Genomic DNA, 22,500 nt, shown 5'->3' with positions numbered 1-22,500 from the left:
GTACAACTTCTCACATTAAGTCTCTGTGAGTGGCGTTTATTAACTTAATGTAACTGACTCAAAACATGGCGCCGTGCATGACAGAAAAGCCGGCAATATGAATCGTCATCGGAACACTTAAAGGGACACTGTGCAGGAAATGGTCAAAACGGGTACTGCAACTATGCATTATTGCCAAATTTGGTCTTTTCATGAAAGTTTACGAAGTAATAAACTAATATTTTCTAGTATGGTCCAAGTACAGTCATTTTTGCAGCTAAAAATGGCTATTTCTGGAAATTCAAAATGGCGGACCATGGAGAAGATCCCCCTTTTCATGGGAAGCATGAATTCTGGAAATAAACAACTAAAAATCTCACACAGTGTCCCTTTAAAGGGACCGCAACAATAACAGGTATCACACAACAGTGAAGATGACGGACCACACAACATAACATTTAAGTAAGTCAGTGTAAAAGTGTCATAGTAAGTGAATTATGCCATTGTTGAGAGCACCACATCCCTCGTAATTAGCGATGCAGAACTGACTCACCGGTGGGCCCTGCATGTAAAATAAATAAATAAATAAATGACATTTCTAAAAATAGGGGCCCACGAGGGTGCAGGGCCCACCGGAAAATGCCCGCTACGCCAGGTGGCCAGCTCAGCCCTGGTGCCTGGTGCTGCATATGGTTTTGAATGAAACCTGTCTTTATGTGTAGCCTACAGCGCCAGCGAGGGGGTCAGACAGAGGAGAGCAGAGCAGGAGCTCAAGCGTGGGCGCCACTCATCTCATCTCATCTCCCTTTCATCACAATACGCAGGCTGTTGATCATGTCAAAAGGGGTGCGTGTCAACTGTGTACTGTGTGTGTACTGTGTGTGTGTGTGTGTGTGTGTGTGTGTGTGTGTGTGTGTGTGTGTGTGTGTGTGTGTGTGTGTGTGTGTGTGTGTGTGTGTGTGTGTGTGTGTGTGTGTGTGTGTGTGTGTGTGTGTGTGTGTGTGCATTCATGCGAGTGTGTGTGTGTCCGTCTGTCTATCGTCTGAGGGGTGTATTTATTTATTTATTTATTTATTTATTCAACAAAGGACACAGAGAAATCTGCTTTCTAAATGAGACATTATCCCAGTATTATCCATCTGTGTTCATATCAAAAGGTTCTCGTGTGTGGGGGTGGATGTTCATTGTTGGTTTGCTTGTCTCGCAAAGGCCATCTGTACTGTAAATGACCTGAGATCTCATCTGTGTGTGAGTGAGTGCATACTAGGGCTGTAACGATATTGTATCGAACCGAGAAATCGTGATACACAGAGTCACGACACTGTATCGTGATACAAAGAGGCAGTATCGTGATACGCCCTTTTAACGTTTTGATACCCATCTGCCCACATGAAATGAAGTGATAGTGCTTCCAAGCAGCATCATCATTATTATATAGAAACTTTAAAAAATTATGTGTAGCCTCTTGTAACCTATTCTACCTTTGCACTATCATAGTTTTTATTAATAAAGATTATAATGTTGGCAAATGTAAAATCGAGGGGTGTATCGAACCGTAGGTCATGAATCGTGATACAAACCGAATCATGAGTTGAGTGTATCGTTACAGCCCTAGTGCATACCGCACATGCATGTGTCAGTCTGCGGAGGTGGGCTTTTATTTTTATTTACAAAGAACACATGAATAGAACACCATTATGCATCTGTGATTATTTTCAAAAGGTTTATAGGGTGAGGCATTGTTTGGTTGTTTGTTTATTCCAGAAAGGCCAACTGTAAATTCTCTCTCTCTCACTTCTAAATTTCAGGGATTTCAGTATACCCACTTAAAATTGATTGATCCATTATTTTGAATGCCACAAATATATACAGTATACCCACTTCAAAAAAATGCTGAAATATACAGTATACCCACCATAAAAAAGACTACACCACTGATAGATAGATAGATAGATAGATAGATAGATAGATAGATAGATAGATAGATAGATAGATAGATAGATAGATAGATAGATAGATAGATACAGTAGATAATGTATCCCCAAGGGGCAATTCATGTTCCAGATTTAGATACAAATAAATGGCTACGTTTACATGAGACAATCAATTCCGGATTAACTCACTTTAATTCTGAATGAAGCTTAATTCCGCTTTGAAAACGTAATGTAAACACGTCTTAATACAGAATTAAATGAAAGAGCAAAGTAAATTTGAGAGAACTATTTAATTCGAGATTATTAATTTGGAATTAAAACCGTCATGTAAACGTAGTGAATGAGTGAACACTGTGCAGAGAAATCATTGTCTCTGTCAGATCATAAAGCTGGATGCCTCCTGGGACAAATGATTCTCCCAGTCTGTCAGTTCTGCATTTCAATGGCGTCAACCTCTAGCTGAACAGATTCCTCTGTTGGAGAATGGTGTTCATAGAGTGGATGTTCTTCATTGTCCAAGATCTTTTAAAAATAAGTGATGTAGTATTATGAATTTAAAATGTGTTGTGGCACTGCCCTGCCTCCCACCGTCCAGATTAACCTTACAAGGGAAGCCGACAAGGAGAGACAAAAGGATTAGCTGTCCTGTGCCCAGGGAAATGGGGGGATGCCCATATTTGGGCTGTCAATACATTGAATGTATGGATTATGGGGGCTTAGCCATTGTGATGGACTAAGCCAGTGGTTCTCAAACTTTTTCCATCATTCCCCCCCTCAGAGGGTCTGGATGCCTCTGTGCCCCCCCTCCCCCCCCCCATACTATTCAGGACAATTAATAATATAATGTTGAAGAGGGCTTTACATGTATTGGAAAATTGATGAGATAGGAAAACATTTTCTTGAGGGGGGGGGAAAAAACAAAATCAGATGTCACCCCCCCCCCCTGTTTATAACTCATATATGACTGTGTCATGACACTATTATGACACTGTAATGACATGCATATGACAGCGGCGTCAAGTTAAGTGTTACAGACCACGCTCCATAGCTGCCTGTCGGCTCATACTCAGAGAGGAGCAGGTGCATCAAGCCCAGGGCAGTTAGCGCCTTTTATTTTATTTATTTATTTCGAATAAACCCTCTGTGTGTCTGCCACACTTCTGTGTTGCTACAGGCAATCATTACAGACCACAGAGCATGCCACACGCCCACACACACACATTTTCACTCTGAATGAGCTTGGTGAGATGGCATCATGTTCCTTTCTTTTCTGTTCTCTTGTGTAGGCTATTAAAATCTTCCCATGGTGTGTGTGTGTGTGCTCATTTATCATTGCTCATTATAACAGCTGGGGAGAGAACACTGTGGAAAAAAGCTTTACCTGTAAAATTGGTCTTCCATGTTTAATGTCAGTGGTGGAGTATACCCACTTCTAAATTTCAGGGATATCTGTATACCCACTTAAAATTGATTGATCCATTGTTTTGAATAGCAGAAATATATACAGTATACCCATTCAAAAAAAGATAAAAATAACAGTATAACCACCATAAAAAAGTAGACTAGATCAGTGGCTCCCAACCTCTTTCTTAAGGGACCCATGTTTTTAGTATTGTAAGCTTTGGTGACCCAACCACGCGATCGCCCGCACGAGAAGGAGTCACAAGATGCCCTCTCTTTCCTGCGAAAACTAATTTTAGTTATTTTATTCCTCAATTCGTCTTTGGTCAAATATAGAATAAATGTTTAATGCAGCACTTGCAATTTGTTGCTTCTATTAGTTAAATGCTTTGTCTTATTCAACATGGGCTATATATATTTAAAATGAAACCCCTTAAAATCAAGAGGGCTCCGCGACCCCCTGTGGATCTTTGGCGACCCATAAGGTGGGTCCCGACCCATAGGTTGGGAACCACTGGCCTAGACTACACCACTGCTTAATGTGTAAAGGCCCCCCCTGTCAAATACTGTACATAGGCATACAATCTAGGGGGCCCAATTCTCACCACGCCCCTGGGGCCGGCACAACTGATGCCTGTAGGCTAGGGGTGGGGTGGAGAACCTACGTGTCTCGAGGGCCGTTTGCGACCCTTGAGGCTGTTGTATCCGGCCCCCGATATTGTTCTAATGTTATGCAGCTTCACATGTAATATGACCCGTTTTTTAAAGAAAACTTAGAAAATACATTTGCAATACAGTTGCGTTATATTCAGGGGACCTAAAGAAGGTGGAGTCTGTTTTAAAGGTGGTTTCCTTCAATATGGGCCGAAAGTGCAGGAGGAAATCCTGGTTTGTGTTCATAATATGGCCCTCGGAAGACTTTTAACCACCCCCCCCATCCCACCCCTGTAGGGCCATGGCTCAACAACAACTCTAAAATGCACAGTGCTGTCATCCCGTTCAAAAACAAATGGCACAACCAACATTCATTTTCAATGGGGTTGCATTTCTGGTGAGTTAGAATGTCCATACCACCAAAGCACCAAAACATGGCATGGAATTCTACGGGGCATATTGAAAAGTGAAGTGTGTCACCAGATCAAACAAATAAAAACAGCTGACAGCAAAGCATAACGGATATCTGGGCTCCATAACTCCCATGCAATGCCTCTGCCATTTACTTCAATGTTTAACGCATCATGGCAGTGATTAAGACAAAGACAGTCATAATCAAGTATTGAACATTGACATATTATGTAGAAAGGAGAGCGAGAGAGAGAGAGAGAGAGAGAGAGAGAGAGAGAGAGAGAGAGAGAGTGTAGTGCAAAATTGGTTGTCAAAAACTTGAACTGGATTGATGAAGCATTCAGCTAGATGGTGCTGCCATCTAGTGTCCAATTGCCATGAAGCAGGCCTTTTCTGGCAAGGTCTCCCGGGTTGAGGGTACAAAACTTTGATAATGGACTCAGGTCTAACTTATACTACAGTTTGAATAAGCTTTGATGAACTTAAGGGAAAACCCTTAATGAAATATTAACACATGAAAAGTCTAATGTTGAACTTAGAATTCAGTCAGCCAGAAAGGTGAAACTAACATCTTAACATTGACCTTTTCCCTTTAAATATCCTGAGAGTAAACCTATTTTCCACATGATTTTTTCTCATCTTTTCTCTGAGAAAGAGGAACCAGTAAAGCCCGAAAACAGGCATGGTACCACCTTTGTGACATCTGTGTTATACCACAGTGCCAGGACATCAAAAGAAACAGGTCGGTATTATGTTTTCAAATGACTGCCATTATTATGGACTGGCCCATTGTCATATAAAACCGACACATTTATTTTGGTCCACTATGCATTGCGCACACACAAAGTAAGGCTACAACTACAATGCAACACCATACCAATTGGAAACAATGTTCTGTGTGCATAATGATGGAATTGCGCTTCAAAAGATTGCACTGTATGTACTACTCATGTACAGCAAAGACAAAAAACACCACAAGTTTTAAAATTGATTTTTAATGCAAAATAATAAAAATAGATTCAGTATAGTCTTTACACTATACAATAAAAATCTCTAAATGAAAATGAAGATCAACTAAAAACAAAAGAGAAAAAAAAGTAAAATACAATATTTTTTTAAAGTCCTTAATTTCCCTCTTTTACTTGGTCAACTCCCAACACACCTCCAAGCCTCAATTTCTCTTAAATAAGATTTACAAAATGATGGAATAAAAATAAAAAGGAAAGAAAAAAGTGCCCAAAAGGGTGGAAAGGGAAGGGAAGGGGAGGGGAGAGCTAGATGCAGCACGCTGCGTGCAAGTCCACAGGATCAGGGTCTCCGCACATCGATTCCGCCAAAGTGTGGTGACAGCACACTGCTATGCCAACATTCGATCCCACCCTCTTCAACACAACCCTGGGGTGAGTGAGTTTCTCAAAAGCGTAGTTGTTAGCCAGTTAGCAACTTGGGTAGTTGTCAATGGGAAATTGCATTGCAAACAACAAAGTAGCTAACATACTAGTTAGCAACTATGATTTCGAGAAATGCAGCCCTGGGTCCCGGCGCAGATGTCCGGACACCTGTACCAGTATGCTGGGTTCAGGGCTCTAAATTAACTTGTTTTTTTGTAACCAGCCAAAATGGCTAGTAGACGTTACCCTTACTAGCCAAACACACACTCACTAATGGGTCAAATTGGCTAGTACCGGTAAGTTAGTCTGTTCTACCAGCCAAACTGAAATTGCACCTTGCACCGGCATTTGGCCGGTTGGCTGGTGTTAATGGCAGGGTTGTATAGAAGACAGTGGAATCGAAGGCAGTGCGCTACACTTTGACGTAAGCGGTGTGCGGAGGGCCTCGATCTCCTGCATGGTCCATGCTCCTCCCCCGTTAGTCCTAACTCCTATGCTCTAAAAATGGTCATGTCAGTTGGTAATGTTAACAGTATGATGTGTTTTTTTTAATAATATCACCTAAGTTTGTGTGTGTGTGTGTGTGTGTGTGTGTGTGTTCTTTAAGATACTAGGAATTTACAGTGGTTTGTGACTCAAAAATGGCCAGTTTTTGTAAAGGGTTTTTTGTTTGTTTGTTTGTCTTGCTTCACATTGCATACTTCTGGGTCCACTCTCTGGCTAGTCTGTTGTATCTGGAGAAGCAGAAAAAGAGGGAAAGTTAAATTGTGTACAACATCATCTGGTTGAACTAACTTGTCATTTCTGGTAGATGAGCCGCACATCACTATAATTCTTGTTTTTTTAATGTTTATTTAAAAAAACATGGCACGCAGGCAGACAGCTTGGCCCAAGCCGAAAGAAGAATGCTGAAGAAGGTTTAGGCCGAAATGCCTGTCTGAGATTGTGACTTTTCTACAACAAATGTACGGATCCAGTGGCTCTCACCCAAAGACCCATTTTTTAAAACAATTTTGAATTAAGCACACACGTTAAAAAAAAAAAAAACCCTGTCGGGCAGTGATTCAGCTTAATCAATGATATGTGCTTGTAGCATCAGAATGATCACTCTCTTCATCAGGCGCGATCACACAGAACGCGGATTTTACAGTAGGAGGCGGATGTATTCTATTGTTTGTCAATGAAAATGAGCGGATTACGCGTCTGATATCAGCGCAAGGCGGGTTGCGGATTCTCCGCCTCTCCGCGCCGGGCGGATCGAGTTGAAAAAAGTTCAACTCAAGGCAGAAAACCTGCGGCGGATTTCCAGATGTTCGATAGGAGACCGTTATCAACATTCATATCAGATTCCCTATCCAACGTTAGGAGAGCAAGGAAAGAGCTCGTCTTCTATTCATTTTACATATATGAATGGACAAAGCATTTTGTGTATGTTTTCACATCATTTAATGACACAACACCATCGATTAGGCTACGTTGCGAGTGACAGTTGTTACGTTGCCTAGTCACCGCATTCAAATAGGCAGTGGATCCGCGCTTGGTGTGGTCACTTCTGAATAATCAGCTGGATGCGCATCGCGGATTGTAGGCAGAAAACCGCGTCCGGTGTGATCGCGCCCATACACTACAAATCATTCTGCTTTGAAATCCTATTATGTCCCGCATCCACCCGCACTAAAAGCTCTAGTCAAGATGACATGGCAAGAGGCCATGGCATGGCATTGAGCCCACTAGGGCGGCTCGATTATGAGAAAAATCGGTAACACTTTACTTTACGGATCGCTAATAAGGTGGTAATTTCGTGTTAATTTCATAGCTATTTCATAGTTATTTCAGGATAATAACTGTTTGTTTTTAGTAACAACAGCAAAATAACCACACGGCTCGATTATGAGAAAAATCAATATCGAGATTATTTCAGTCAATATTGATATCACGATTTTTAGACAATATTTCTTTTAAAGACAAATTATTGTGCTAAACCATTCGCAAGCTTCCTTCCTTTCAGCAGTTTTGAGTAGAGGGTCACAGAGAAACACACACAGTGGTGTTCTGCTTGAGCGTTGGGTAGCAAGTCTTCTCTGTGCTCGCAATGGCTCAAGTGGAGGGGAATGCATTGCACTTAGTGTTACCTACCTTTTGGCAGTACAGACAAATGACGAAAACATTGTTTCAAATCGATATTATGAAATTTGATATTGTTTGACAGCAGCAGTATTGATATCACAATATAAAGTTGAGATATTGCACAGCCCACACATCGTATGACTGCCTCCTAATTTCATTAGCATCCCTTATTGAAGAAATAACTACAATAGCATTGCGACTATTAGGGCTGTCACAATATTATATAATAAGTCAATACATCGTACAATAAGTTTTTACAAGCATGATAACTTTTTTGGCCACAATAAGTTATATTTGCATGCTTCTTTGTTTTCCTGGTCACTCTCTCTTCCTCTGACCAAGACACTGAATACCAATAGGTGCATTTCACTCAGCGCAATGATGCATGAAAGTTGGTGTGCTTTTGATTTGCGGTCTGCCTACCTTATCTATCGATCCATCTGCCTTATCTATATCCATCTATCCATGAATCTATCTATGATGCTTTCAAAATGGGAAAGGGTGCATTTGCCTTTTTATTACGTTTTATCCTACTGTCATTATATTGTTTGAAAATGACCATGAGACAAATATTATCGTTTATCGCAATCATTTCTTGGCCAATTTATCGTCCAGCAGAATTTGTTATCGTGACAGTCCTAGCCCCAGCGATATGACTGAGGCTTAACACTGTAGCCAGTGCCACTGACTCGTAATATACGCTACATAAGTGTTTACTTGCCTCTGCAATTACTCAATTATTTTTTTGTCTATAGTTATGTACATTGTGAACCCACATTCTCTCTTTTACCAACTCTCCAATGTTTTTGTCAAACTCCCAAATATAATCGACAGAATTAAATTTCAAGTTAGTTTTACGAATTCTATATGAGAGGATATATGGAAATTTAACCTCTTCTTTCAAGCCATATACTTACTTCTCTTTGTCTGATTTGTAGATGTGTGCAATGTCTGGCACTAAAGGGTCATCTGGGTTCGGGTCACATAGCAAAGAACATATGGACAACAGAACTGCAACACAAAAAACAAGGGCAATCAGAGCAGTCATACTGGAACAAAATGTTGCACCAGGTTGAGAGATTCTAAATAACAACAATGAGCGCAGTTGCATGCGTGATGAATTCCGACTTCAAACGGAATGGTGGTAGTATTCTCTTTATTGATTCCGAATGTGATCATACCAGAGAGAAATATTCCGGTAGAACAACCACAACACAGGTAAATGGAATAATCCAGAACTTGTTCAAAACCGAATACAGACAACGTTCCTTTTGCAACTGGAATATTTGCGCATGTAACAGCGCTCATTGATTCCCAACATTGATCAGTACATCTTGTGTCTTCCGGCTACACTGCAGACAAATAAGCAGAAACAACTGAACACTTCCCTGGAATAGAAATCACCCTAAATGGACAGTGTGCAGTACTTCAGGCCACCACACATCGGTTCCAGCAAAGTGCAGAGTAACTTCTCTGCAAACATTGAATTTCATTGCTTTGAAATTACAACCCGGTGATGTCCGCTGACGTCGGCTGTTGATTACGATCGAGCTGTGTTTTTGTCAGAGCCGCTCGTTCGAATCCATTGCTGGATCCACCTACTGCTTTGATTGTTTGCTGCATACGGTGCGTTGGAAGTGTGTGAGGAGAATCAAAATGGTCGGATCCGACATGGCTCTGCAATGCCATCAGAACTAATGTGAAGGGGCCTTAGTGTGAGGTAGGGACACAACTTACAACTTTTACGTTTTCTTTGCAATAAATAGTACAGTACTGACAACAACATATAGGTATGTCTTGTAATATACACTCACTGGCCACTTAGGCACATTTCACATCAGCCAATTACATGGTGGCATTTAGGCATGTGGGCATAGTCAAACGGATCTGACGCAGTCCAAACCGAGCGTCAGAACAGGCAAGAAGGGCGAAAGTGACTTTGAACGTGGCATGGTTGTTGATGCCATGTGGGGCTAGTTTGTGTATTTTAGAAACTATTGATCTTCTAGGATATTCACGCAAGACCATCTCTAGGGTTTACAGAATTTGGTCCGAAAAAGAAAAAATATAAAGTGAGGACATTTCTGTGGGCGAAAATGCGTTGTTGATGCCAGAAGTCAGAGGAGAATGGTCAGACTGGTTTGAGATGATACAACGGCATTATTAACTCAAATCCCCACTCTTTACAACCGAGGCTGGTGGAATAAGGGGGTAGGGTTATTTTCTTGCCACAATTTGGGCCCCTTAGTATACCAACTGATCTGTGTTGGAATGCCAGAGTCTACCCAAGTATTGGGAGGGAAAGTGGAAAACAGCGATCCCAGCGGTTACGTTCCAAACACCAGGGCAATCCTATTGAAACTCCCATAGACAAGTTTTTTAAAAAATCCCACAAAGATATGACTAGGAACTATAACACCAGACACATTTTTCAGCGTACACAATAGGATGAACTACTACCTTTGAAAATCTTCAGTCATTTTTTGCACTTATAAGAAAAATAGAAATTGTGCCAATCTGGTCGGAAACGGACTACAGCTCCCAGCATGCTGTGCTTCGCGCCTCGATGACAACACAGAGAAACAAATGAACGCGAAGGAACGCAAGTTCTTCGCATATCTTCACATTCTTGTAATCCTGTGAGTTCCACATTGTCTTCTTATTAAATATATATACACGCGATCATTTTGGTTTGGTTTTAACTTCTCTAGTAGATATGATGGCTTCTGTGGTGACGAGTAACCACCTCTCTGGCTCATGTTTGGCTATGCTAATTTGGCTATGCTAACTACATGGAGTAAACACGTCACACATGCCAGTCAGTGTAGTTCTGTATTAGCTTTTTAAAGAATATTAAAATCAGTTCAGACCAGCCAAAAACCGAACATTTTACCACCTGATTCGATAAAACGGGCCAACTTGCTTATAATATGACTGCCACTACTTCTACTTCGTCGTCAGGGCTGAGATGTAATTTTTCAAAGAAAAAACCCATTCATTTGTTGCAGGGGCCTGGAACGTTGCCAGCAGGGGGCGATGAGATTACTTTCCCTCCCAATTGTTGCAGGCAGCTCTGAAGGCAAAAGGGTGTCCAACCCAGCACCGGTTATACCTAGTAAAGTGGTCGGCGAGTGTATGTATTATATGTCGATGTATTGTAATTTCATGTATTGAGTGTGTCTCAGAAAGGATTGAGAGTAGGGATGCACGATGTGAAAAATTTCAGCCGATACCGATATCCGATATTGATATTGCGGTTTTGGCCGATAACCGATACCGATGTTTTTTTGTTTTTTTTAGACATAACATTTAATACAAAAATAACATTTAATACAAACTGAATTCTTGAATGTCCTCTTATTTCCAAAAACACCTTTTAACTCCCTGTGATAAAATTAGATAAAAAATAGAGACAAACTAGAAGACAAACAATGAAAGTCACCGTCAAGTACAATCTTTTAGAACCGTAACATATATATATATATAAAAAAACATCGGTGTTAACATCGGCCCAGTTTTACCCATCGGACCGATGTCCGATGTGTTGAGAAATGTCAAATATCGGCCGATACTGATACATCTGGCCGATACATCGTGCATCCCTAATTGAGAAAGTGGACTGCACATGTTTTTCTCTGCATGTGCAGCTGCTTATACAGTATAAATGTACTGTGAGTGTATCATGATTGGCTCTTACCTTTCGATACCGTTAGAGCAGGAGACCACTGTGATCTTAAGATATCCAAGCAGATACTGCCATTACTGTTGATGTTTGGATGATATATTTTTGTGGTAAATGCAACCTAGGACAATAAGGACAGGTATGTTACGAGAACATCAAGGATAAAAGGGGGTGGGGGTGCACAGACGTCAGGTGGAGTAATGGCATTTAAAGGGACACTGTGTGAGATTTGTAGTTGTTTATTTCCAGAATTCATGTTACCCATTCACTCATGTAACCTTTTTCTTTAATACTTACCACCACCATCAAATTCTGAGTATTCATTATGACTGGAAAAATTGCACTTTTCATACATGAAAAGGGGGATCTTCTCCATGGTCCGCCATTTTGAATTTCCATAAATAGCCATTTTTAGCTGCAAAAATGACTGAACTTGGACCATACTAGAAAATATTTGTTTATTACTTAGTAAACTTTCATGTAAAGATCAAATTTGGCAATAGGCAGCCCAGTTTCAATGAGCAGCATAGTTGCAGTACCTTTTTTGACCATTTCCTGCACAGTGTCCCTTTAATGCCAATAAATGGATTAGTAGTATTTGGTGGTTGATATGCTGCAATGAATATGCCTCGATGATAGTCCACCAAAAACAAACCATTAAAAAAACATCCATACAATAGTGGCACTGGCTGTCGTTGCGCAACCCTGACGTGTGCTGCTGCTGAAACATCACTGACCCAAATACTAACATTTAAGAGATGCAGTGAAATGAGCTTTACGGTAGGGACACATACACGCGAATTTGAAAACTTTGCCATTCATTCCTATGAGAGAGGTGAAGGCAAGCGAAAGCAAGCGAACAGGAGCGAAGCGAAATTATTAAAGAAAGTTTAATGTTATGCAAATGAGGAACGAATTTGCCTGCCGCGGCCCAATCAAATCAACAACATAACTGTTCCATTCCATTTGATTCGCCGCGACGACCTGATGACGGTTGGATTTCGCCAGAGCCATACAGTGAACAGAGTTACGCGATTGGAGGACCAGGAATTAAATTGCAGCCCCGCCTTTCAGCGAGATAAGGGAGTGCCTAAAGCAGCTGTCTTCCCATAGACTCAACATAGAACCACCACATTAACAGTCAAAAATAAGGACTAACGAACTATACTGCGGGGTAATCACCACAAATATGTAAACTATCAACTGTCTCGGTGGTGATAATCACAACACTTTTAGCACCTGTGATGTTTATCTGAAGTTATTACTACGAACAGCAAGTCTTGTCATATTCCCTGCATTGCATCGCATTGCATTTGCTGTGTGCTACGCCCACTACTAGGAACTAACATTCGCAACGCTGAGCAGTACTGAGAAGCTAAAACAGCTAATTTTACTAATGAGGAAGTCGGCCTTAGGACACAGCGGAGATCGCCTGACTCTGTTCACTGTATGGCTCTGGATTTCGCCTCTCTTCGCTTCGCCTCCTATGTGTCCCTACCGTTAGTGTTCATGTGGTGAGGGACAGGCCAGCTGCACGTACAGGTACTGCATAACCCAAGTCTTTAGATGATAAGAGTACTTCTTTAAAAATAAAAATAAAAAAAGATCTTAGTACAAGCATTTTACTTCAAAATCAGCACGTTTCTTTCATGCGTGGCACATTTTTAGTTGTGAATATGGTGTAAACTCTTCAAGTCTCACAAAAAGTAGAGGAGTATGAGGTAATAGTTAGGAATAAAAGTCTCTTAGAAAGCCATTACGCTTGGTAAATAATGAGCTAATTATTAAGAAAACATTTACAAATGTGTAAGAAATAATGTTAACACAGCAGACACAGCAGTCCTGGATTGGAGGTTTGTCCCTCCAAAGTCCAAGAAGAAACCCCTGGATAAATTGTCCGGCAGGCAAATACAAATCTAAATCAACCAGAAGGCACTGGTTCACACTCTGTTGTGCACACTCAGCTGAACAGGCTGCTAATCATTAATGAACGTTTGCGAATGTTTTGTTTACAATAAGCGCATTCATAAATATCAACTAAGTATTATAAAGATTTTTAAGGGGGGTATTTGGTCTACACAGTGTTACTGAATATACTGGACTAGGGATTCTTAACCATAGGGCCGCGGACCAAAGTTGGGCCGCGCACACAACCTCCAGGGCCGCAGACAACTTTCAATTTCGCACCAGTGGGCCGCGATGGGCCGTGAGACCGCTAGTTACTAGTGTGCGTCTTTTCCCTCAAACGCAACACTGTCATAACGCAATGACCACACCCCGCTGTTTGTTGTTGTTTGTTGGAGGGCGATTCATTACGAACAAGAAGTAACACAGCCTGTGATTGTAACACACTTTGCAGTGGGCTAGTTATTACTGGTGTTCGGTAAAAGGAGAAATTACCAACCGATTCCAGTTCCCAGCTGATTTGGCGTCATCTTGTCCTAAAATCCTCACGTTTTAGCGGTTAGTGTTCAACGTTCAGGCTACTCAAAATAATTCTAGTTACTGAATCTTTATCCCTTATCCTTGTCCAAGTGTCCCCAACATGACAGTCCTTTTACGAATTTTGCTTGATAGCCTACTGGAAAGTTTTCCGTCAGGATGTGGAGCTTCTGTTCTTCCCGCGTTGCGTTTCCACTTGTATAGAAAAGCGTCTTGAATTTATGACCAGCAGATTCATTACAAAGCGCAAGTCAAGAGCTGTTACGCAAACTTTGAGCTGTCAGAGAGGCATTCAAATATGTGAATGACTGTCTTGCTAAACTCTGAGTAGATTTGATGAGTGAGATTAAATTAGATTAACATTAATTAATATAAGACTATCCCTTGTGGGAAAAAAGCCTATATTTTATTATCATTATATTTTATTATATGATGTAATATAATGTAATGTGTAATATAATGCAATATAATATAATATATAGCCTAATAAAATATAATATAATATAATAATATATACATGGGTACTATGGGCCCCGGTCACCTTGCACTGGAAAAAATGGACCTCGACGTCAAAAAGGTTAAGAATCCCTGTACTAGACCACCACATGTAAGCACAACAGCCAATGTAGTTGACAGTGACACAGCATTGAAGGACAAGACCCAGTGACCCACTGCAAGCCTTCTTAGCGATCAGAAGCTCCTCCAACTCCCTGTGAACTTGCCCAGTGTCGTGTCTGAATCCTGCTTCGCAACTCAGGCTTGGTGGCATGGGATTTTAGGATACTAAGAGGCTCGTCAGCAGCGTAAATGAGAGCTTTAAATAAGGCGCTCCTCACCTTTGGTGGTTTGAAAGGATAATCTGTAGGAAAGTGGATTGTGAGGAAGAAGACACCGCCTTGGTATGGACTGTCACTCTGCAACAACAAAACAAAACAAAACAAACAAACAGTTGTGTCAGAGAAGTAATGTAAAACTAATGATGAGTCAAGTACCTGTGAATTAAGCATACCAACATAAGCTATAACCTCCTTGGCGGAGGTAATAATCTATTAATGTTATGATAAGGATGGTAGTCCTAGCACAAGCTAGGAACACTTATTTTGCAAGTCAAATCAGTCCAGCCATAGCTCCCATCTCTGGTTAGGGATTTAACATTTTCCCTGGATTGAGAACAAAAAGTTAGCATTTCCAATGGCTAGATTGGGCATATTTAAGGCAACGACACACTAGTTCTACAGTCAGTCTGGCTGGTATGCAAGTAAAAGAGGAGACTGATATGACTGATTATAGCTTCAACCTGTAGCAGATGCATTTTATGGATGCAGGACGACAGGGTAAGCCTGCTTTCCGAGAAATGGGTTTGCAAGGCGAGTTGGCCAGACCATGGGTACAAGTCATCATTATTCCTCATTCTCTTTCCAGTTGGTTGTGAAGTAAGTGCTCAACGTCACCAATGAGATACGTTTTCATTCAATATCATGCAATTAAGAACAATTCAAATACATTTCTTGTTGTTTTACTTGTTGTCTTCTTGTTTTACTTTTGACACCTCCAACAACTGTTAACTATAGTGTGATAAACAAACACTGTGGCTAACTATGTGTGGCAATTGTGTGTTCATAGAAGCAACAACATACAAATACAGTATCTTTTTACAGATACAAAATATTTCACTTTATCTTTGCTGAAAGATACAAATATCTTTAATAAACACTTACAGGGCCCATGATTGTAGCTTGCCAGTGGAACACTGTAAAACAATTTGGAGGGGAGAAATGTTAAAAAACATTTTTAAAAGTGTGGAGAAACAGACAAAAGGATGCAGCATTAGTAAATCTTGAGACAACGTGCAAATGTGACAAGGAAGTAGGGCACATACTGTCCTCCCCAACTGGTCCAGCTGAACACTGGGCAGGGGGGTCCCTTTGAAGATCATGCAGCTCCTATGGAAAGATTACAATACAAGGAGCAGTTACATTATTTAATCATAATAATGATGAGAATAACAATAACACTTTATTCACAGACTCAAGGTCCAGATAAGAATAAACAGTACATTAAAATACATAAAACATTAAAAAAAACATACCAACCCCATCATTGTACGCCCTCTTAATCTTATCTTTTACTGTTGAGACGAGGTTGGTAACATTTAGTTTATTTGTAAAATGCCCTACCAAAGCTATTAATGTTGAGAGATTAACATTCAACCCTGAAGTACATACAGCTTGCTTTAGGGAGAAATTATGTGCTCTTATGTCTGAAATGTTGCCATTAGATTTTTATTTTATTTTATTAGAAATGGTTAAAGCTGCTCCCCAAAAGAGTGCAGGGAGATGGGGTCTTCAAGAGACTACCTTTTATACAACAATGAATCAGCTGGGGGGTAAAAGGTGGCACTGTGGCCAGATTTTTATTTTCTGACAATGTCACTCTTTTTAATTAACAGCAGCCAGGCAGGATGGCTGCTATTTATTGAAAGAAAGAAAGAAAGAAAGAAAGAAAGAAAGAAAGAAAGAAAGAAAGAAAGAAAGAAAGAAAGAAAAAGAAAGAAAGAAAGAAAGAACTAGGATCTAGCGATTACACAACTAGAACTAGATAATGAAAAGATTCTAGTGTGCCACGTGTGTTGTGGAATCCTGACTGAAATTTGCATTTAATGTTTACCTTTGAAACATATTGGAATTTAAATAACATTTGTCATGGTTACGCATTGCTTAGATTAAAAAGTAAACACAGCAGGGCATACGATCAGACGTTGATTGATCAGCAGCACATCGTGAAAGAGACCGGCTTGATATTCAAGCCACTGTGCACGACTTCGAGATAATGCCGTAAGTATTCCCCCATAAACTCCAGTGTAGAACTATTACTTAATTCCGTTACGATATAATGGTGGGACATTTTAACATCGATTCTGTCGGATATCACTCCGGAATGAACCCTTATCGGTTACCATAGTAACACCTTACTGTATCATGTTAAATTGTTACTTTGTAAAATATTGCACTGTTGCAAACAGACAATGAACAGAACATGTAGGTCCTGCGCCATTTTTTATTTATTTCCGCATGTTGATTTGGCCGGTAAAATCAATCTGAGGAGGCTCGTGTAGTTTGGCGAAGCTTTGAAGAAGCACACTGTCTCAAGTGATGAGACGGATGACAGGTGTAATGCTTCACCCAAGTTTCACCTTATTTCCGCTCATCTCATCTGCATTGAAGTTTGGCAGTGATGGGGCAGAGTGAACAGGTCTTGCAGCGGAATCAAAAAGTACTATTATGAATCATGATCACAGTGCTAGTTGCTCGTGAAGTAAGCACGCCTTGTTTTTCGGCCCTGAACTCCTGCGTGATGACGTTACATTGCATTGTACTACCCACTACATTTCCTGTCATTAAATGTTGTCTCAAATATTCTAGTAACACCGTAACAATTCGTCTATGAAATCAGCTGCATCTTAGGAGCTCGACAAAAAGAACAGATAACAACGGGCCAGTCTTTATAACCATCTAGTTCAATCAAACACTTTCGACAGTGAAATCATAGCAAAGCATCACTTGTCATGCTAGCAAAACAGTGATCCACCAAACAAAGTGAACAATGTACAACCATAACAACAATAGGATAGAGCAATACACCACAACACAGGGAAAGGGATTAGACTAGCCTGCTGCCGGCATTTTTCTTTCCAGAATGGTGTTGGGGTTGACCATTCAAGGTAGTTAACAAAGATGGACGTGACTGTTCATTTGCTTTATTGTAAACCCACTGTTGTTGCCAGAAGAATGCTACAACCAGAGAATTTAACCTTACGCCTAGTTACTTAATGAGAATCGTCAGCTGTCAACGGGTAAAACATTAAAGGAACAATGGTAGAGAGTTAATTATTCACTTTCAACTCGGTTGAGGAACTGAAGAGAGAACCAATTTGTGCCAACTTCTGGTTATTTGGCTAACGTTAGCTGGAGCTCTATGTGTTCTATTCACTGAAACAACCCTTGCTAACTATCGGCAGCTAAGTAGAACTACAGTTGAACTCACAATATCACTTAGCAGTCAGCAAATATTTACAAAATATTGATAGGAAACTGACAAGTGTCCGACACGATATGAACTGCTTTTTGGAAGAGAAGGATGGACAAACTGGCCTTGTACTACTTTCAAACGTGAATTTCAAGATAGATAACAAGGCATCACTTCAGTGGTCTGCAGTGACGTTAACGTTTCATATCTGCTTTAGCTTCCACTTAAACAATAGGAAGGCTTGTAGTTATAGATTTCCATCTTTGGTGTACTACATACAACTAACAAATAGCCAAGCAATCACGGTAGATGTATCTTGCATCTCGCTTTCAAACCACACATTCTTCTCGAAGATCCCATAATATACAAAAAAACACAAAATAACGCTGATTACAACCAAATGCTATCATGAGCTCATCCTGTACCATAGCTAGCTAGCGTTAGCATTTTAAAGTTAACAGCACAACATAAATAACCCAACACGAACATAGGGAGGCCTTGGTAAGTAACCCGATTAATCACAACACAATTGAAATATTCAAACAATCACCAAACAGTTTGAGGAAATATCCAACACGGGGTGGTTACTTCATGAACGTTGACTAGCCATAGCTAAGGAAGAGTATTCACCCAACTATGATGATGTTGCTACTTGCTATATCAAAAAATCTATTCACAGACACATCACGTACCTTTTGTATTCTTTTCAGAGCCATGGTATCGTTACTGTACCGTCTTTCAGTACTGTCAACAAGTATCGGATCTTATTGCTTGTAAGGTGCACAATACTTTCAGTATCCCTGAGTGGATGAGGAACCAGTGAACAGTGGGTTAGCTAGTCCACCCGCAGGGTGATCATTTAACGCAGGCTAGCAGCTAACTGCATTGTGTTTCAAAATAAAAGCCCCGTTGGTTGAATTATTGTTACTATTTGTTGGCCTATTCCCTTTCACCTCATAGCTCGTTCTATGCATGTTAAGAAACCCCAAAATATGAGGCTATTCTATGCTATTGTGGCTTTAATAAAGCATTAGTAACAAACTATGTCCCGTCCATAATTTATGGACTACAGGTAGCCTACAGAATTCTAGTTCAGTAGGCCATCTCCCAAAATAGATTCAAGCCGCCTTATAGTTACCCTCCAGACCACGGTGGGCAGTTACTTAGGCCCAAGGGTCACATTGGATTTATTGACCGCAGAGCCAGATGTTGCAGGCAACTCGGTGGTGTCATAATAAGACATAATGTAGGCTAGTGACATTGGCCTGCTTACCATTTCATTTCGGCATTGTGATTTTGACAATAGGCCTGTCCTTGGTTTATGGCCCTTTGTCGGTAGCCATTTAAAAGAATTTTGGGTTTAAAGAATTTTTGAATCTTTGGATTTTATAGCTGTCTGGCTTGTAAATGCTCTGCGGGCCATATGAAATGTCTCAATGGGCCTTGTGGGGCCCCTGGACCTGAGTTTGCCCACCTCTGTTCCCCATTGTGGTGTTGTACAGCATCTACTGAAATGGCCCCAGGGATGGACTGGTAAGCTGGCATACAGGCTATTTCCCCAGAGCTGGACTGGTAAACTGGCATTCAGGGTATTTCCCCAGTGGACCGGCAGTCCCCAGGGCTGATACTGTTGTTTTTGAGTTTGTCCATTTTTTTCTTAGGGACTGGTCCAGAGTTAAGAGAGGGCAGCAGCCCATTGGTCCATCTGTAATTTAGACAGTGGACTGAGGCCATATATGAAAATGACATGAGCCGTGAGTGGCCAAAATACTCAGGTGGTTCTTTGGTCCCTGTCCAGCCCTGAATGATCCCATTGGCTTTATGACAATATTGGTGTCAATAGTTTAACGAAATCCTTTTCATAGTTCTCAAGTGCATCTGTTGAAAGGAAGTATAGGCTGAATAGAAAGCTGCAGATCGTGTCGGGATGAGGAATTAGGAAGACCTCATTATTTCAGGAGATGATGCTCTTCTTCAAACTTTACCGGCTAGGAAGCTGAGTTGCTGTTTGTGAATTTAACATGACAATGGCTACGTTTACATGACGTTTTTAATTCCGAATTAATATTTCAGAATTAAATAGCTCCGTCAAGTTTACTTTGATCTTTTATTTAATTCCCAATTAAAGTTGAAGTGTTTACATGACGCTTTCAAAGCAGAATTAGGCTTTATTTAGAATTAAAGTGAGTCAATTCTGAATTAAATGTCTCATGTAAACGTAGCCATTGAATCACTGAGTACAATATATGGAGCCCTTACAAAAAGGTGTATGTTAATATTCATGTAAGATATGACCCATATAGGCTACAGTATGAGTTGATTCACATCTCTTTTTCATACGGGAATGTATTGGACATCACAACTGTGTCTGCGAATAAGACAAAAGTTGCAAATTGTTTGTTTTGCAGTGCGAGACGGGTGGCCAGAAGAGCGGCACCATCTGCGGCGAAAGCCCGCGGTGAACCCAAAAGACCACTGAATGCCTACATGCGGTTTGGGAAGCAAGAACGGCCAGAAATTGTCAGACAGTATCCAAGTAAAGCTTTTTATTACACTCAATTAATATTAGCCATTAATATTAGTGCAGATATGTGCCGTTGTTTTAGCTACACTGTAAAAGTTATATTTTATAGTAAGGCCAAGTATAGAAATTCTCAGACAGTATTCATGAAAACCTTTTCAGTACTCAAAAGTGTGAAGGGCAGTAAATATTAGTGCAGATGTGTGTCTGATATACTGTAAATGAAAATGAATGAAATGAAAAAAAAAAGTTTGTTTTAACTAGATAGTAGAAGTCACTGAAAGCAGTACTGTATTGGGGCAATTGCTGCATGCTTACAACATAAATGGTCTCGTCTTGAAACATGTTCAACTTTTACATTTTCAGACATCGAAACCAAGGACATTGTCAAAAAGGTTGCTTCAAAATGGAGGGGGCTGACTCCTGCGCAGAAACAAGTATGTTGTCTGATTTGATCGGAAATTTAAGATCAGGGCACAAACAGACAAAACTCATTCCCAAGAACTACTACCATACAAACATCAAACACAAAGTTCAGCAAAGTGCCTTTTGACTTCATCCACTACATCTTTATCCCTCCTGATAAACATCAACAAATGATAATGCATCTCCACTATAGTTAATGTCTTGTTGACTCATTATGTAGGTTAAATGACCTATATTAGTGTTTAACCTGCCATAGACACTTTAATTCCAGTGAACTCTGAAGTTAGCTATGTTGTCTATGGGTGGACTTCAAAGTATTTCCTCTCATCCTTTCCTATTGCTTGTGGTCTCTAGCGTCAGTGTCACCCCACCTTCATGGAGAAAACAATTACCTGTCCTCGCTGTCATCCTAGGCCGAGCAACTTATGTGGAGATTTTCCCCATGCAACATCCTGATTTCAAATAAGATCATGACTTCTGAAATGTGCTTATAGGTGGTGGGCCCAGTCTCATATCTTGTCAGTTCGTTGGTGTTAACGAGTGGCAACTTTATTTTTGCTTATATAACCCCCTGACAACCCATTAATCAATATTTTGGCTGTTGCCATCCTCAAAACTTGCACATTGATTTATAAAAATGACAACAAAAACTAGCCGACCGAGTGACGTCACGTCAATGCAAGGTCAACGAGGCAGAATACAGCTAGCGCGTGCATGCTACCCGGAACCGTCAGATTTCATGGCAAAAAGTGACAAGTTGGGGGGTAAGTGGGCTCACTTGTTGTGTACATGCAAAAAAAAAATATTTTTCTCAAACTTTCAGGAGTGCTCTTTTTCGCTGTTAGTGTTCGACTGTCTGACCATCATTGGGCAACGAGAGATAAATGTCAAAAAGATGACAGGTCTGTTCCCCCAAAGCAATAGAGCAATGAGGTGACGGGGGTAGATCAATTCGCCAAAAAACTACGTGTCAGTAAAGAAATGCAAGCTGTGGTATTTTTTCCAGTAACAGGAAAATGGTCAGGAATGAAATGCCTACGTTGTTTCAATGATTAGGTGAATTATCTGCCTATGAAAAAAGCCCGATATGCGGATAGATATTCCCTTTTCAACTTTGAGGGGCGGAGACTTCCCATTGACTGTGCATTATGTGACGTCACCCCCAGTCTTTTTTATTTTCGTTATTTTTTAAGATCAATGTAGGGCTGGGCGATTCACCCTGAAAAAAAAATCTAGATTTTTTCATTGCCAAACTCGATTCACGATTCACGATTCGATTCAATACCCCCCCCCCCCCACCCCCACCCCCCAAAAAAAAATAAAATAAAATTGTTGAGCTCTCTAGGCCCCAACGTGGTGTGTGTGTGTGTGTGAGAGAGAGAGAGAGAGAGAGAGAGAGAGAGAGAGAGAGAGAGAGAGAGAGAGAGAGAGACAGAGAGATTGACAGAGAGATTGAGAAGTAGGCTCTGTTTGTGTGGCGATGCCTCTGGTGTGTGTGAGTGAAGC

The 22,500-nt window shown here is 40.6% G+C and overlaps 2 protein-coding genes across 3 annotated transcripts in view; one reads left to right on the top strand and one right to left on the bottom strand.

Moving 5' to 3' along the window:
• Positions 1-5,358: 5,358 nt before the first annotated feature.
• Positions 5,359-18,955, bottom strand: ube2d1b (ubiquitin-conjugating enzyme E2D 1b). Of its 2 annotated transcripts, none has more exons than XM_063220807.1 (7): positions 18,740-18,955; positions 15,901-15,964; positions 15,740-15,771; positions 14,858-14,935; positions 11,595-11,700; positions 8,815-8,908; positions 5,359-6,504 (listed from the first exon to the last, which is right to left on the bottom strand). In XM_063220807.1, the coding sequence occupies exons 1-7, from the start codon at positions 18,761-18,763 to the stop codon at positions 6,459-6,461; spliced, it is 444 nt and encodes a 147-aa protein (XP_063076877.1). In that variant the 5' UTR covers positions 18,764-18,955; the 3' UTR covers positions 5,359-6,458. The 2 variants fall into 2 exon arrangements, with proteins under 2 accessions (XP_063076877.1, XP_063076878.1); XM_063220808.1 differs by lacking the exon at positions 18,740-18,955 and adding an exon at positions 16,379-16,500.
• LOC134466906 (transcription factor A, mitochondrial-like) overlaps positions 16,724-22,500 on the top strand; it is a 12,533-nt gene continuing 6,756 nt past the window's right edge. Inside the window, exons 1-3 of the mRNA XM_063220806.1 lie at positions 16,724-16,855; positions 20,456-20,583; positions 20,935-21,005. Of these exons, the coding sequence (XP_063076876.1) occupies positions 16,851-16,855; positions 20,456-20,583; positions 20,935-21,005 (204 nt within the window). The 5' untranslated portion in view covers positions 16,724-16,850. The remainder of the gene's footprint in view (positions 16,856-20,455; positions 20,584-20,934; positions 21,006-22,500) is intronic.

This window comes from Engraulis encrasicolus, chromosome 17 (assembly GCF_034702125.1).
Source record: "Engraulis encrasicolus isolate BLACKSEA-1 chromosome 17, IST_EnEncr_1.0, whole genome shotgun sequence".
Taxonomy (NCBI): domain Eukaryota; kingdom Metazoa; phylum Chordata; class Actinopteri; order Clupeiformes; family Engraulidae; genus Engraulis; species Engraulis encrasicolus.
Note: the sequence above shows the minus strand (reverse complement) of the source record. Positions and strands in the feature narration are given on the sequence as shown.